Source organism: Malaclemys terrapin, chromosome 4, assembly GCF_027887155.1.
Source record: "Malaclemys terrapin pileata isolate rMalTer1 chromosome 4, rMalTer1.hap1, whole genome shotgun sequence".
NCBI lineage: Eukaryota > Metazoa > Chordata > Testudines > Emydidae > Malaclemys > Malaclemys terrapin.
The window spans coordinates 4,806,311-4,823,153 of record NC_071508.1 but is presented as its reverse complement, the minus strand read 5'-3'; the positions used below and the strand labels follow the sequence as shown (position 1 = coordinate 4,823,153).

General features: G+C 55.2%; 1 protein-coding gene and 1 long non-coding RNA gene across 2 annotated transcripts; one reads left to right on the top strand and one right to left on the bottom strand.

Annotated features, from left to right (window-relative positions):
* Positions 1-769: 769 nt before the first annotated feature.
* LOC128836927 (zinc finger protein 345-like) lies at positions 770-13,671 on the bottom strand. Its single transcript, XM_054027660.1, has 4 exons — positions 10,282-13,671; positions 8,874-9,022; positions 6,614-7,821; positions 770-1,692 (listed from the first exon to the last, which is right to left on the bottom strand). Exons 2-4 carry the CDS (start codon positions 9,010-9,012, stop codon positions 1,024-1,026), a joined length of 2,016 nt encoding a protein of 671 aa, XP_053883635.1. The 5' UTR covers positions 9,013-9,022; positions 10,282-13,671; the 3' UTR covers positions 770-1,023.
* On the top strand, positions 10,615-16,668 carry LOC128836934 (uncharacterized). Its single transcript, XR_008444856.1, has 3 exons — positions 10,615-10,692; positions 13,704-14,521; positions 16,342-16,668. It is a non-coding gene; the product is annotated as an uncharacterized LOC128836934 (long non-coding RNA).
* The last annotated feature ends 175 nt before the right edge of the window (positions 16,669-16,843 follow it).

The window sequence follows — 16,843 nt, the reverse complement described above, 5'->3', positions numbered from 1 at the left end:
GTGAGATGTCTCCCGTGGGGGATCCCCCAAACAGGGCCCTCCACTGTGTGAAATCACAGTGGCTCTGGGAGAGCCATGCAGCTGATCTGAATGTCTGTCTGTCACACCCTGGGGGAGAGCTGGGCTGCGAGTGCTGGGTTCGAGCTATGGGTGCTGGAACTAGGGGCGTGTGGGCTGACTTGAAGTGGTTTCCATTCTATACAGGGTTCACTGGCTCTCAGCACCCCCCACTACACAAATTGTCCCAGCACCCCTGCTTTGATCCCCGGCCCTGGGAGGAGACTGGGGTCTAGTGGATTAGAGCAGGGGACGGGTGCCCTGGCTCTGGGAGGGCTGTGCAACGGAGTGCAGAGGGCTCTCTTCCTTGCCAACAACTGGATTTTGTCCCCCCTCTGGGACAAAAGCTGTTTTTCTTGCCATCTGGATTTCACGTGGGTTGACGGGAGAGGGTTTGTGAGCGGGGAAAGTGTCTTATATTCCCACTTAGATACAGAATCACACAGGTACCTGGGCTCATTTACTCCACTAGGGGGCAGCAGGGATACACACACACAGCCCTGAATCCCTCCAGCAGGGGGCAGTACTGTGCATGTGTGCACACACGACTGATTCCCTCCAGTAGAGGGCAGTGCTGCATACAGATGACCGATTCCCTCCAGCAGGGGGCAGTGCTGCACACACACGACCGATTCCCTCCAGCAGGGGGCAGTGCTGCACACACACGACCGATTCCCTCCAGCAGGGGGCAGTGCTGCACACCCACACACTCTTACTTTACACCCTTTATTAATAAAATCCCCAGCTCTCCTCTCCAGCAAATAACTCCCCTCTGGGAGCCTGTTTAATTCACCCCCCATTCCCTAGCAGCACGTCCGAGTGGGGTCTAGTTGGCGTGTCCATGCTGTGGGGGAGTCCTGGGTGTCGGACATTGTCAGACCTTTAACCCCAGGCATCCCATGCTGAGAGGCGGGTCTCCCTCCTCTCTGGCATGACCTCTGACCCCAGCCCCCTAAGCCACATGGCTCATCTGCAGTTCTCAGCCAGGTCCTGGGCAGGGCGATGGAGCGCCTGGTGCTGCAGCAGGTTGGATCTCTGGGTGAACGCCTTCCCGCACTGGGGGCACTGGTAGGGCCGCTCCCCGGTGTGGATGCGCCGGTGCTGGGCGAGGTGGGAGCTCCAGTTGAAGCCCTTCCCGCAGTCCGGGCAGCAGTGGGATTTCTGGCCCGTGTGCAGGGAGCGGTGCTGGGTCAGGTGCTTGCCGTGGCGGAAGCTGCGCCCGCACTCGGGGCACTGATAGGGTCTCTCCGGCGTGTGGGTGCGCAGGTGCTGCAGCAGGTTGGAGCTGTCGCCGAAGCCCTTCCCGCAGTGGGTGCAGACAAAGGGGCGCTCGCCGGTGTGGGTGCGCCGGTGCTGCAGCAGGTTGGAGCGCTGGCTGAAGGCCTTGCCGCACTGGGCGCAGGGGAAGGGGCGCTCGCCGGTGTGGGTTCGCCGGTGCTGCGCCAGGTGGGCGTTGTGGCGGAAACCGCGCCCGCAGTCAGGGCAGCTGTAGGGTTTCTCCTCGGTGTGGGTGCGCCAGTGCTGTGCCAGGTTGGAGCTCTGGTAGAAGCTCTTCCCGCACTCCCCGCACTTGTAGGGCTTTTCGCCCGTGTGGATCCGCTGGTGCCGGATCAGGAGGGTGCTGCGGGCAAAACTCTTCCCGCACTCGGGGCACTGATAGGGCCGGCCTGTCCCACCCTGACTCTGCCCCTGCTCGGGGGTCCCGTGCAGCTCCGCTCCCAGAGGCCCTGTCTGCTGAGGATTCTCCTTCTCCATCCCGGCACCTGCTGGGAGAGAGAGAGAGAATCCAGCCGGGGCTCATTCCTGGCGCTGGGGAGAAAGGGGGGGTTTAATCGCTGAGCAGAAAACCTGATGGGCAGGTAGCGAATCCCCCAAACCCTTCCCTGAGGGGAGAGGAGGGGCCGGGGCTGCCCCAACGGCTCAGCTGAGCCCTCAGAGAAAGGCTGGGGGAGGGGAGGGTTCCTGCTAGGGGTGGGATCCAGGAGTGACACCTGCTGGGGATGACACTGAGCGAGTGGAGACAGAACTGGGGGGCTCCCGGCAGCTTTGCTGGGATCCCAGCTTTTGCCTTCACTCCCGAACGGTCTCCGAGCCGGTGTCGCTCATTCCTCACCTGCGTGGGTGCCTCTCGGGGACTCCCTTTCCTCAGAGCCCTGGAGATCCGGGACCCTCGGCTCTTCCCCTCGCTCCATCCGGGAGGTCACGGTCGGGGACAGGGAATTCTGCTGGAGGGAAGGAAACAGGCGAGACCAGCTTGGTGAAATCCCCCCCGAGGTCTTGGTACGGAGAACACGCCCTGGCTTTAACCCGGGCCCCGCTCTCTGCTGGGGGCACACGGGATCCGCCCTGTGGGGTGACAGTCCCTGTGCTGCTGGGCCTGGGGGCAGCAGGGCTGATCCCCCAGAAATCTAAGCGGGGAAGAGCCCTGAGCCGTAGCTGCCCCGGGTCCATCAAAGCCCGTCGAGCTCCTGATCCCCGAGGGGCAGCGGCGCCTCACCCAGCGAGATCAGAGTCTGGTAATTCTCCTGCATGACGTCCCTGTAGAGCTGCCTCTGCCCTTCGTCCAGGAGCCCCCACTCCTCCCGGGAGAAATACACGGCCACCTCCTCGAACCCCACCGGCGCCTGGAACCACCGGGGAAGGGACCACGCTCAGCACCTGCCGCTCTGGGCAGGAACGAAGGGGGTGGGAACGGGCTGGGGCTAGGAGCCTGTCCCACTCTTAGGTCTGTCCCCTTTGCAAGGGACCCTGGGAAATGCAGTTTCCCTTTGCAATGCACCATGGGCAGGGTTGGCCACTTGGGAGATTTCTGGCCCACCTCCTCTTGCATATTCATGATGGGGGTGGGGAGCTGTAACTGTCCCGTGTTAGCCTGGCAGGGACAGGGAGCTCCAGGAGGCAGAACTGAGAACCAAGTGACTGTCCAAAGGACATATCAGGGGCAGTAGCTCTGATCCAGCCCCAGCCAGGAGCAGGGGACTGGCTGGCTCAGGGAGGTGGGGAAAGGGACATGGGGCCTTTCCCCTCTAGGGGGTGCTGCCCCCTACTGGTTGGGATCTGTTACACCCACTCATAATGCAACAGAGGACCTTTCCTTGGGGTGTTTGAAGCATAACCAGGCTGGGGAAGCCCCCTGCTAAACTTCAGCGGGAGGCAGACAAGGAGCGTCAGGCTCACCCAAAATCATGAGATTAGGTAAAAAGAATAGATTTGAGGTTCTTTTTCTTTGCCTTCTGCTTTGTGAGCCTTTAGGCTGCATGGGGGTCACATTTTGAAGCTTTCTCCACAGCCACGAGGGCTAGAAACGTACTTTTTCTTTAAGAATGAAGGCTGGAATTATCACGTCTCTACTTGACTCCAGGAGCTGGGGCTTTAAGGAAAAATAATTAGCATGAGACTCATGAAAAATCATGAGAGCTGACAACACTGGGGGAGGGGATTCTGCCCTGCCCTGTCTGGTGTTTCCGTCTCTCCCCAGGAGACTGTGGAGGCAAACCAAGATCCCCAGGCCAGTCCCTTGTCTGTGGGACCAGAGATCCAGGGATCTCATGAGAAGTATGCAATAGCAGGGACATGTTGGATTAATATGCGTTGACTTATCTACATAATATAGATTCCTTCCCCCCCCCCATTTCTGTTTGGCTCTGCCCACCCGGCCCAAGCACTCCCTCCCTTTGCTCCCCCCAAGGGCTCCCTGACCGTAGAGCAGGGGTGGTCAACCTGAGCCTGAAAAGGAGTCAGAATTTACCAATGTACATTGCCAAAGAGCCACAGTAATACATCAGCAGCCCCCCCATCAGCTCTCCGTCCCCTGCTCCCAGCACCTCCCGCCCACCGATCAGCACCTCCCACTCTCTCCCTGCACCTCCCGATCAACTGTTTTGTGGCATGCAGGAGGCTCTGGGGGGGAGGGAGAGGAGCGAGAGCATGGCAAGCTCAGAGGAGTGGGGGCAGGGCCTGTGGCAGAGCCAGGGGTTGAGCAGTGAGCACCCCCCAGCACCTTGGAAAGTTGGAGCCTGTAGCTCCAGCCCCAGAGTTGTGCCTATACAAGGAGCTGCATATTAACGTTTGAAGAACCGCTTCAGAGCCACAGGTTGGCCACCCGTGCCATAGAGCACTGATCCCCCACAGCCACCCTGAGGCCATAGAGATGTAGCTAAGAGTGGCTACCTGCACTGGTCCACTCTATCCATTATGTGACCCAGTGCACAAGCATTGTCCAGGGCTGTAGGCCAGCTGAGAGAAACTCTAGGGCAGGGTCTCTATGGTGAGTCTTCCAGGCACCGTCCAGGAGTCTAATAACCATAGAGATAGTTTTCTCTGCCAGCCTTGCCACAGAATATGGCCAGAGTGACCACCCATGTAGTACCAATCTAGCCATGTCACTATCCATCTCTCTATGGTTATGGGTTGGGGAGCATTATGATCTAGGGCAGAGCTGGTGCTAGGCATAAGCAGACTGAGCAATTGCTTAGGGCCCCAAGAAGCTCAAGGGGGACCCCTATTTGCTTGTTTTAGTATTGGAGGAGCCAAAATATTCTTGCTTTGGGCTCCCAATGGGCTATCACCTGCACTGATCTAGGTATTTTCAAGCTTTTTGACACCAGGGACCGGCTTGCTGCCTCCTAAACTGTGTCAGGGAGATCTCAGGGACCAGTGCTGAGCCACAGATCGGTCATTGAGAAACACTGCTCCAGAGTACAGTGCCCTGGAGGGTGTTACACTCTAGGAGCATTCTTGGGGAGTCTCTATTACTTGGTCTCCTGCAGGGGTTACACTCTGGGACGTCTTCCAAGCATCTCTATGGTTTAGAATCCCGAAGGAGTCTGGGAGGGCTGCTGAGGGTTGCTAATCCCCCTGAAGGGATTACGCGGTGGGAGGATTCACAAGGGGCTCTATGATTTGGAGTCCTGGTGGGGTTACGCTCTGGTACAGCTGCCAGGGGTCTCTATGATTTAGAATCCTGGAGGAGGTTCCGTTCTAGAACGTGGGAGATCTCCCAGGAGTCTCTATGGTTTAGAATCCTGGAGGGGGGTTACAGTCTGAGAGGTCTCGCAGAGGTATCTCTCCGTATAGTCCAGACCCCACTACAGAACTGGGAGCCTCCTGGCCCATCCGGGAACCCAAGCAGCTTCTGAGCTTCCCCGGCAGCACGGCGACATGTCCAGGGCCATTCTGACCCCCAAGACGGGGTCCACAGCACAGACACAGGGGGAGGCAAATCACAGGGGAAGGGAGTTTATTTCCTACAGGTACAACTTGCTAACACAACAAGAGACTCAAATCGGTCACAAAATCAGGCAGGGGAGCAGGATCCAGGCACCTATTGGGAACAGAGAGTTTGGGCTGGGGCCAGACTGACTTCTGGGAAGCTCTCTGGCTGCTCCAGGCCAGGAGGGGATGTTCCCCAGGTGTCACTGGGCTCCTGAATATGCAGCTCCATGCACTGCAAAGAGAGGAGCCAGGCGCTGGAGAGCAGACAAGCTGCCCCCTGTCTGGGTGTGTCCATTTGTCCAGCCTCTCTGGTACCCAGCAGTCTCACACGCCCCCAGCTCCCAAACCCCCTGTGAAAGGGGGAAGGAGCTGAGAGTGTGGTCCAGAGGCAGCCAGATTCTGGAGAGTGAAGGGATGGTCGTCCGCCCCCTCCCCCCCGAACGGGCACAGGCATTAGGGGACAAGATGGGCCTGCAAGAGTTAATGATCCCTGCGGAGTGGGGGCTGGGAGAGCAGGAGAGGCCCCCAAACTGGGGCACTTTGCCCCCAGCTCCAGCGTGGATGGGATTCCCAGGGCACCGGGGAGAAACTCGGATCCTTCTTTCTCCAACGTTCCCCCAAAACCTCTTCTTCCACTGAGTCCACACCCCGACCCAAACCTCCTCCCCCATCCTCCACACGAATTCTAAATAACCCATCCGTCCCCACCCTCATTCCGTTCCGATCCTCTTCGGATGAGCCTATGTATCATGCTGAGTTCCCATCTCAACACTTTTCAGCCTAGATCCCAAAGCGCTTTCCCAAAGGCGGGTCAGCACGCAGCACCGTCCCCTTTTCACAGATGAGGCACTAAGGCAGAGACAGGGGAAAAGACTCACACAAGAGCACAAAAGCAAGTGTCAGAGTAAGGGATAGAACCCAGGAGTCCTGTCTCGCAACCCCCACCTTGCTCTCACCACTAGACCCCAGTCTCCTCCCAGAGCCAGGATGAGAACCCAGGAGTCCTGTCTCCCTGCCCCTCTCTCTCTCTCACCCCTGGACTCCACTCCTCTTCCAGAGCTAGGGAAAGAACCCAAGTGTCCTGACTCCTAGCCCCCTGTTCTAACCACTAGACTCTACTCCCAGGGAACCCAGGAGTCCTGGTTCTCAGCCCTCTCCCTGCTCTAAATCTCCTCCCCTCCCAGGGATACCCCCGTGGGGTTCCCGTGTCCCTTCCTGGTCAGCCGAGGTATTTCTGGATGTGTCCGAGCGGGCCAGCTCCCCCAGCCGTTCCCCAGGCAGGGCTGGTGTCTTCGCGGTGCGTGCGCCGGTGCTGCCGCAGGTTGGAGCTGAGGCTGAAGGCTTTGCCACACTGCAGGCAGGTGAAGGGCTTCTCACCGGTGTGCGTGCGGTGGTGCTGCAGGAGGGCCGAGCTCTGGGCGAAGGCCTTGCCGCACTCAGTGCAGTGGTAGGGCCGGTGCCCACGGTGGCTGCGCTGGTGCTGCATGAGGTTTGAGCTCTGGCTGAAGCGCTTGCCGCACTCGGGGCAGGGGTAGGGCCGCTCTCCCTTGTGGCTGCGCTGGTGCTTGACCAGGGTGGAGGAGACGCTGAAGCTCTTGCCGCACTCGGGGCAGCAGTAGGGCCGCTCGCCGGTGTGGGTGCGCCGGTGCTTCGCCAGGTCGGCGCTCTGACTGAAGCCACGCCCGCACTCCGCACAGGCGAAGGGCTTCTCGCCCGTGTGCACCCGCCGGTGGGTCACCAGGTGCGAACTCTTCCCGAACACCTTCCCGCACACCCCGCACGGGTGGGCCTTAGGGGCGGCCGGGGGGCGGTGGTGGCTCTTGCGGTGCTGCGAGAGGGCCGAGCTGAGGGGGAAGCAGCGACCGCAGGCCCCGCAGCGGTAGGGGCGGCGCTCCGTGTGCTCCCGCACGTGCTGCACGAAGTCCAGGCTCAGGGCGAAGGCGCGCCCGCAATCAGGGCACTTGTAGGGCGGCTCGCAGCGGTGGGTGCGGCGGTGCTGGCGCAGGTGGGAGCTCTCGGCGAAGGCCTTGCCGCACTCGGCGCATTTGTAGGGCCGCTCGCCCGTGTGCGTGCGCTGGTGGCGGATCAGGTGGGAGCTGAGCGTGAAGCTCTTCCCGCACTCGGTGCATTTGTAGGGGCGCTCCCCGGTGTGGATGCGCTGGTGCTGGCTGAGGTTGGAGCCGCGGCTGAAGCTCTTCCCGCAGTCGGGGCATTTGTAGGGTCTCTCCCCGGTGTGGGTGCGCTGGTGGCGGGTCAGCAGCGAGCTCTGGCTGAAGGCCTTGCCGCACTCGCCGCATTTGTAGGGGCGCTCCCCGGTGTGGATGCGCTGGTGCCGGATGAGGTGGGAGCTCTGGTGGAAGCTCTTCCCGCACTCGGGGCATTTGTAGGGCTTCTCACCCATGTGGGTGCGCTGGTGCACCAGGATCTCCTGCAGGGGGCTCTCGCACACTGTCTCCCAGTCGGGCCGGCCCTCCCCCTGCTTGGGGCTGCCGTAAGACTCCGTTCCTGCAGGCCCTTCCCGCTGGAGATTCTCCTCCGTCCTGGCACATGCTAGGAGACAGAGAATCCAGACAGGGCTCATTCCCTGGCCAAGGGAGACAGAAAACCTGATGGGCAAGAAGCTGAACCCCCCCAACCCTTCACAAGGGAGAGGAGAGGCCACGTCTGCCCCAATGGCCCAGCTGCTGCAGGGGACCCACGACTGCTGTCCTGCCAACTCACCGTGGGATCTGGTCTGCTCTGCTCTCCCCTAAGCAGGGTCTGGTCTGTTTGGCCGCCAGATGGGAGACCCACCCCCATCCCTAGCCCAATAGCGGGGTGATGCTACCCCCCAGAGATCCCAACCCCACAGGGTCTCTCCTCTCTGGCCTGTGTGCTGGGAAGTGGTCCCAGCTGAACTGCAGCAAAGAGACCCTCCCTCTGGCAGGGCAGATCCCAGCTGTGCCCAGAGAGATGCCAGGGTGAGCACTGGCCTGGGGAGCAGGCGCTTCTTCCAGGCACCATTAGTGTCCATAAAGAAGGGGCCTAGAATGTGAGTCACCACTGCCCCCCCCCCCTCCCAATAACCACAGAGACGGGGCTTAGAGCACAAGTTTCCCTGGCCCGCCCATACCACAGAGACACGGCCTAGAACATACATCACCCTGCCCCCGCACCCCAGTAACTATAGAGGTGGCGCCTAGAGGTCCCTACCCAGCTGTATCCATAGTGATGGGGGTCTAGCCCCTTCCACATCTCCCCATCCCATCTCTATGGAAACAGAATTGGGTGAGGGGGGGTGTTGCTCAGGGAGATGCTGCGGGGGAGATTTTAGGATCCGCAGTGGCCCTTGGGGTTCCCCAGCTGTCATGGGGGGAGCAGAAAGAGGCAATGCTGAGCACTGGGAGATGCAAAGGGGGAGCATCTGGCCCCACAGGGTGCAGGAGTTGGAGCCCAATTCCCCGCCATTGCTGGGCATGTTCCTCATAGCTGTGGATGGGGTCACACAGTAACAGGAATGGGGGAGTGGAAAACAGAACGGGGGGGGGCTCCCAATGGCTTTGGTGGGAAACCAGCTTTTCCCTTCACTCCCAGTCCCTAAGCCCGTGTCATTCATTCCTCACCTGCGCGGGCACCTCTCAGGATCTCCCTTTCCTCGGAGCCCTGGAGATCCGGGACCCTGGGCTCTTCCCCTCGCTCCAGCCGGGAGATCCCGGCCGGGTCGGGGAACCCTGGTGCAGGGCCAGGCATGATCCCAGTCATGTGGAGCGAGCTGCTGAATTCAAACACATTGTTAGGTTTCCCCTTCTCCTTCTGGTGCCATCCACTGTTAGCGCCCCACTTCCAGAGGGCCCTTTAGCCAAGAGCTTAATTAACTAATCATGGCACCATCACTCAACACCCTCCAGCCCGATAGTTGGCATTGGGCCAATTTACAACCACAAGACTATGCTTACATGTATTAAGTGCCCAGAATGCACCATTAGCAGCAGAACTTCAGTTTTCACCACGGGAAAAACATGTTTCTAGCTGTCATAGGTGCACAGAAAATATGGAGAACATGACCCAGCATCTGCCTGAGTCTGCAGAGAGCCTGAACTGATTACTCTGAGGCCTGGTGCACACGACACAGGTAGGCTGATGTAAGGCAGCTTACATCGACCTGGCTCTGTAAGCGTCTACACTAAAACGTAGCTCCCACCGATGTAACGCGCCCACTGCACCGACTTCATAACTCCACCGACGCGAAGGCGTAGCGCTTAAGTCGATGTAGTTAGGTCGACACGGTGTCCGTGTAAAAACTCTGTTACTTACATCCACCGTTGCTGCCTGTCAGAAACCATCCCCCAATGCCCCCCACTGGTAGCTAATAAGCTCCTGGTGAGGATGCGCGCCACCGACACAAGGAGCGTAGTGTGGACGTGTAAAACCCATTCAATCTCTGCAATGGCTGTACTTAGATGGACTTAATATCGTAGCGTAGACTTGCCCTGAAAGGCATGAATTGCCTCCACTCCTCTCAATGGGGGCATCGACTCTGAAACCTAATGATGACGTGTAACATGCCAAAGTTGTTGGGCTGCCCCTTCCAGCTCAGGCACTTCTCTCAAACCACCCCCTGGGTGCTCAAATCTTCAGCCAGCCCCTACGCCGCTACCCCCAACACATGCCAATTCCAGGAGGCGAACACCATCAACACAGAAATCTCTGGGGCCCGGAGAACCAGGAGGGCGGGGGAGAAGATTAAACACCCAGACACCCCCCCATACCCTGGACTCCTGGGTTCCATTTCTGCACCATTCAGTACAGGCCTTGGGGAGTTATTGAATCACGGCTCCTGTACAATTTCCAGCTGGAATTAGGGCCACATGCCCGGGGGGCTTTGCAACCACCGCAGCGCTCTCTCCTCTGCTCCCGGGGACCCCTGTGGCCAGATCCCCCGTGCTTAGCATCTGTCCCTCCCCGCCGCTGCCCGGGCAGCGGCGGGGTCTCTCCGGTCCCAGCCCCCTTCGGCTCCGATCCCCTCCTCACCGCGGCCGCTGCCTCCGGGCAGCGATTTCCTGCCTCGGCTGCTGTTCCTCGCCCCCGCTCAGCGCCCGGCCGGAGCGATCCCCTCCCGGGGCCGGGGCTGCAGCCGGAGACGCGGCCCCGCGGCAGCAGTGGCCGGCGGCGGGTCTCTTTGTGCGCTCCCCTCCCAGCTGCCAGGCGCACACACACAACACAACACAAGCCGGGGGGATTGCTGGGAACAGGAAGGTCCCTGCCTTATTCCGTCCCCTCCTTGCAATAGTTCCTGATCTCGCCTAGGAATCGCCCCATGGGGAGGGGGTGCGATTGCCCCCAGCCCAGCTGAGAGGAGAGCCAGGGGCATTAACACGTGTCCTGAAACCCGGGGCTACTTGCACCCCCAGCCCCTACGCGCTGCAGGGTCACTGGATCTGGGTAGGAGCGGGGTGAGGGCGCAGGAGGGGGCCTCACAGTCCGGGCTGGCCCCAGTTCCGTGCTAAGGGGGCGCCGTGCCGAGCGGCGAGGAACGGGGGCGGGGGGCGCAGTAGGGGGCGCTCTCCCCTCCCAGTCAGGGCTGGCCCCAAATGCGCCACTAGGGGGGGCTGTGTACTCGCTGCAGCAGCCCCTGGTGGCGGTCTGAGGCATTGCATAAGCCTGGCCCCTGAAACCTGAGTCAATCCTGAACTTTTCATCCACAGCCCCTGGGGGTTCATGGAACAGCAGAAACCAGCTGGAGACTAGGAGCAGAGCTTCAGCCCCTCATCTTCTGTTGCTCAAGGGCTCCCCAGCTCTGGCTCTAGTAGGTTAGATCAGGAGGGCTGGGAGTCGAGACTCCTGGGTTCTTGGATGGCTGTATACTAATGCTAGAAGTATGGAGAATAAACAGGAAGAACTAAAACTATTTGTGAATAATCACACTTAGGGCATCACTGACATCACAGTGACTTGGTGGGACAATTGACATGACTGGACTAGTGGTATAGATGGGTCCAGCTTGTTCAGGAAGGACAGGTAGGGGAACAAAGGGAGGAGGGGTTGCCTTGAATATCCAAGATGTATACACTTACTCGGAGATTGAACGAGAAGGGAGGCAGACTGCTGAAAGGCTCTGGGAAAGGATAAAGGGAGTAAAATATAAAGGTAAGGTCATGGTAGGGGTCTACGAGGGACCATCAATTGGTGGATGAGGGTTTTTTTAAACAACTAACAAAATGATCCCAAACACAAGCCTTAGGGCAAACGTCCACTTAAAACGCTGCACCGGTGTAGCACTTGAAGACACTCTAAGATGATAGGAAAGAGCTCTTCCTTCGGCGTAGTTATTCCACCTCCCCAAAAGGGGGTAACTATGTCGACGGGAGAAGCTCTCCTTCTGCCATAGTGCTGTGTAGACGGCGGGTTAGGTTGGTGTAACTACGTGGCTCAGAGGTGTGGATTTTTCACACCCCTGAGCGATGAAATTATACCACTAGAAGGCTGTTGTGTAGACCAGACCTTAGCGGTGATGGGTGACTTCACCTACACAGACAGCTGTTGGGAAAGTACAGCAGGTCACAAATTTTCCAACAAGTTCTTGGACTGCATTGGAGACGACTTTTACTGCAGAAGGTGGAGAGAGCGACTAGAGGAGAGGCTGTCCTAGAGTGGATTCAGACAAACAGGGTGGAACTGGTTGAGAATTTGAAGGTGGAAGGCAGATTGGGTCAATGTGATCATGAAAAGATGGAGTTCATGGTTCTAAGGAATAGTAGCAGGGAAAACAGCAGAATAAAAAAAACAATGGACTTCAAGAAGGCGGGCATTAGCAAACTCAGAGAAATGGCAGGTCAGAGCCCATGAGAAGCAAGTCTAAGGGAAACAAGTGCAGGGGAGTTGACAGTTTTTTAAAGAGATATTATTAAGAGCAAACCATCCCCAGGCTCAGGAGAGAAGGAAGTATGGTAAGTGACCACCCTGGCTTAACCAGATCTTCAAAGACCTGAAACGCAACAAAGAGTCATACAAAAAGTGGGTCAAGGAACTATAAATCCCCTACAGGCCAAAGTGGATGCTATCCAAAAGTGGCCGGTTCCAAAGTCTAAGAAATAGGTCCAATCCTTCTTAGGCTTGGCTGTATATTATAGGCGATTTGTACCCCACTACAGCCAAATCGCCGCCCCGCTGACAGACCTAACCAGAAAGAAACATCCAAATGCAGTTCAGTGGACTGATGAGTGTCAAAAGGCCTTTAACCAGCTTAAGGCAACACTCATGTCTGACCCTGTGCTAAGGGCCCCAGACTTTGACAAACTGTTCCTAGTAACCACAGATGCGTCTGAGCAAGGCGTGGGAGCAGTTTTAATGCAGGAAGGACCAGATCAAGAATTCCATCCTGTCGTGTTTCTCAGCAAGAAACTGTCTGAGAGGGAAAGCCACTGGTCAATCAGCGAAAAGGAATGCTACGCCATTGTGTACGCGCTGGAAAAGCTACGCCCATATGTTTGGGAACGGCGTTTCCAACTACAAACAGACCATGCTGCGCTACAGTGGCTTCATACCGCCAAGGGGAATAACAAAAAACTTCTTCGGTGGAGTTTGGCTCTCCAAGATTTTGATTTTGAAATACAACACATTTCGGGAGCTTCTAACAAAGTGGCTGATGCACTCTCCCGGGAAAGTTTCCCAGAGTTAACTGGTTAACAATTGTTCTTGGAATGAAACATATTGTTAGTTTTTATATAATCAGTACTATGACTAAAGGTACATGTGTCTTACTAGGTCAATTTACGAAGAATGAGAGTATGTAGGGACTAAAGTGACAAAGGCCAAGGCACTAAACAAGATTCAATTAGCTAGGGCCATAAAGGGTAATAAGAAAACATTTTACAAATACATTAGAAACAAAAGGAAGCCCAAGGACAGGGTAGGCGCGTTACTCAATGAAGAGGGAAAGACAATAACAAAAAAACGCAGCAATGGCCAAAGGGTTAAATGCCCTTTTTGTTTCAGGTTTCACCAAACAGGTTAGCGGTGACTGGATGTCTAACATGGTGAACATCAGTGTAAATGGGGCAGAATCTGTGCTAAAATAGGGAAAGAACAAGTTGGGAATTAAGTTAGATGTCTTCGGGTCAGCAGGGTCTGATGGAATCCGTCTAGAATACCTAAGGAACTGGCTGAAGAGATCTCTGAGCCGTTAGCAATTATCTCAGAGAACTCATGGAGAATGGGAGAGACACCCAAGGCCTGGAAAAGGGCAAATACGGTACCTATCTATAGAAAGGGGAATAAGGGCAACCCAGGGAATTATAGACCGGTCAGCTTAACTTCAGGACCCAGAAAGATAATGGAGCAAACACACACTCAATTTGTAAGCACCTAGAAGAAAATAAGGTAATAAGTAACAGTCAACATGAATTTGTCAAGAACAAACCATATCAAACCAATCTAATATCCTTCTCTGACAGGATAACGAGACTTGTGGATCGGGAGGGGAAAGCAGTAGATGTCACATATCTCAACTTTAGTACGGCTTTTGATACTGTCTTACATGAACGTCTCATAAGCAAACTAAGGAAATACAGCCTAGGTGAACCTACTATAAGGTGAACGCACAACTGGTTGGCAAACCATACTCTGACTAGTTAAGGGCATATCAAGCGGGGTCCCACAGGGATGAGTTCTGGGTCCAGTTCCGTTCAATATCTTCATAAATGATTTGGACGATGGCATAGAGAGTACACTTATAAAGTTTGCAGATGATACCAAGATGGGAGGGGTTGCAAGCACTTGAGGACAAGATTAGAATTAAAAATGATCATGACAAACTGTAGAAATAAATAAATAAGATGAAATTCAATAAGACAAATGCAAAGTACTCCACTTAGGAAGGAACAATCGGTTGCACCCATACAAAATGGGAAATGACTGCCTAGGAAGGAGTACTGCGGAAAGGGATCTGGGAGTCATAGTGGATCACAAGCTAAATATGAGTTGAAGAGTGTCACACTGTTGCAAAAAAAGCAAACATTGTTCTGGGATGTATTAGCAGGAGGGTTGTTAGCAAGACACAAGAAGTAATTCTTCCACTCTACTCTGCGCTGATTAGGCTTCAACTGGAGTATTGTGTCCTGTTCTGGGCGCCACATTTCAGAATGGATGAGGATAAATTGGAGAGAGTCCAGAGGAGAGCAACAAAAATGATTAAAGGTCTAGAAAACAATTGAAAAAACTGAGTTTTTCTGGAGAAGAGAAGACTGAAGGGAACCATGACAACTGTCTTCAAGTATGTAAGAGGTTGTTACAAAGAGAAGGGTGACAAATTGTTCTCCTTATACACTAAGGACATGACAAGACTAATGGGCTTACATTGCAGCAAGGGAGACTTAGGTTAGATATTAGGAAAAACATCCTGTCAGGGTAGTTAAGCACTGGAACAGGTTACCAAGGGAGAGTGTGGAATCTCCGTCATTGGAGATTTTTCAGAATAGGCTGGACACACACCTGTCTGGAACGGTTTAGATAATACTTAAAAGTGCCTCAGTGCACGGGACTGGATGAGCTATCAAGTCCTACATTTTTATGATTCTATCCCCAGCTCTGGGAGGGGAATGAGGTTGAGTCAGCTGGGAGGAAGTCAAGAGTCCCAGGTTCTATCTATGGCTCTGGGAGGGGAGTGGGGCCTAGTGGATTGGGGGCTGGGACTCAACTCCGGGGTTCTCTGCCCCAGTTCTGAGAGGGGGCAGGGCCACATGAATGGAGCAGCACCATCGCAAGGACAAGGTCTCCACCCCAGCCCCTCTCAGCCATCATGGCAGCGAAGCGGGTGATGGGATGCAGCATTCTCCTTAAATTTCACTGGCCGGATGCAGGCTCTGGAGTCATGGGACAACCCTTCCATCTTAGCAGCTCTTAACTCTCCAGTACTGGGTGACAGGTTAGAAAAGGAGACACCCCTTTCCCATTCCCCCGGAGTATGAAAGCCGTGAGCTGCCGCCTGGCAGTGCCCTGGCTGACCACACGCAAAAATTTTGCCAATATTTTAAAAGGGTAACCAGGATGACCTGGATAATCATAGGCCTGTCAGCCCGACCTCAATCCCACTGAAGATAATAGATCAGCTGTTGGGGGACTCCATTAATAAAGGAAAGCAATGTAATTAATATCAAGCAGCATGGGTTTATGGACAATAGATCCAGTCAAACTTTCGTAACTTTGGATGAGATGACAAGTGTGACTGACACAGGCAATAGTGTTGATATATTTAGACTTCTGTAAGGCTTTTGACTTGGTACCACATGATATCCTGATTAAAAAACTAGAACGCTATAAAATTAACATGACCCACATTGAAAGGATTAAAAGCCAGCTAACTGGTAAGTCTCACAATGTAACAGTAAATGGGGAATCACCATTGAATGGATGTGTTTCCACTGGGTCCCGCAGGGATCGGTTTGTGGCCCTACATTATTTAACATTTTTGTCAGTGACCTGGAAGAAAACAAAATCATCACTGATGAAGTTTGCGGATGACACAAAAATTGAGTGGGAAATAATAAAGAGGACAGGTCACTGACAGAGCGACCGGGTCGGCTGGTAAATTGGACACGTGTGTTTTAATACAGCCAAGTGTAAATGTATAGAAACAAAGGATGGGGGCTGCGCTTACACACTGGGGGACTCTATCCTGCGAAGCAGGGACTGAGAAAGTTTTAGGGGTCTTGGTGAATAATCAGCTGAACGGGAGCTCCCAGGATGACGCTGTGGCCAAAGGGCTAATGCAATCTTTGGGGGCGTAAACAAGGGAATCGCGAGTAGGCGCAGAGAGATTATTTAACCTCTGTATTTGGCTCTGGTGCAACTGCTGCTGGAATCCTGTGGCCAGTTCTGGTGCCCAGAATTAAAGAAGGATGTTGAGAAATGGGAGATGGGTGAGAGAAGAGCCACGAGAATGATTAAAGGATTAGAAAACCTGCCTCCTAGCGACAGACTCAAGAGCTCGGTCTATTTCGCTTAAGAGAAGGGTAAGGGGTGGACATGATCCCAGTCTGTAAGTACCTCCACACGGGGAACAAATATTTAATCATGAGTTTTTCACTCTACCAGAGGAAGATCTAACACTGTCCAATGGCTGGAAGTTGAAGCTCAACAAACTCAGAGTGGAATAAAGGTGTGCATTTTAAACAGTGAGTAACTAACAATTTACCAAGGGGCCTAGCAGATTTCCCATCACTGACCATTTTTAAATCAAGATGAGATACTGTTCTAAGAGCTCTGCTCTAGGAATTATTTTGGGAAGTTCTCTGGCCTGTTATACAAGCAATGATTACAATGGTTCCTTCTGGCCTTAAGACCTAGGAGTCGAAGGGTCTATCTACACTGCAGTTGAAAACGTGTGGTTGGCCCGTGCCAGCTGGCTCGGGCTGCGGGGCTGTTTAATTGTGGTGTAGATGTTCTGGCTTGGGCTGCAGCCCAAGCCCTGAGACCCTCCCACATCACAGGGTCCTAGAGCAGAGGTGGGCAAACTACGGCCCGCGGGCCACATCCGGCCCACGGGACCATCCTGCCCAGCCTGTGAGCTCCTGGCCGGGGAGGCTAGCCCCCGGCC

Bases quoted from the DNA above. Each gene is read 5' to 3' on its own strand.
- LOC128836927 (XM_054027660.1), bottom strand. From the start codon at position 9,012: ATGACTGGGATCATGCCTGGCCCTGCACCAGGGTTCCCCGACCCGGCC. The intron at 7,822-8,873 runs GTGAGGAATGAA...TCTGTCTCCTAG, and splicing joins CCTGAGAGGTGCCCGCGCAG to CATGTGCCAGGACGGAGGAG. The intron at 1,693-6,613 runs GCCTTCAGCCTC...GAGTGCGGGAAG, and splicing joins CCTGCCTGCAGTGTGGCAAA to AGTTTTGCCCGCAGCACCCT.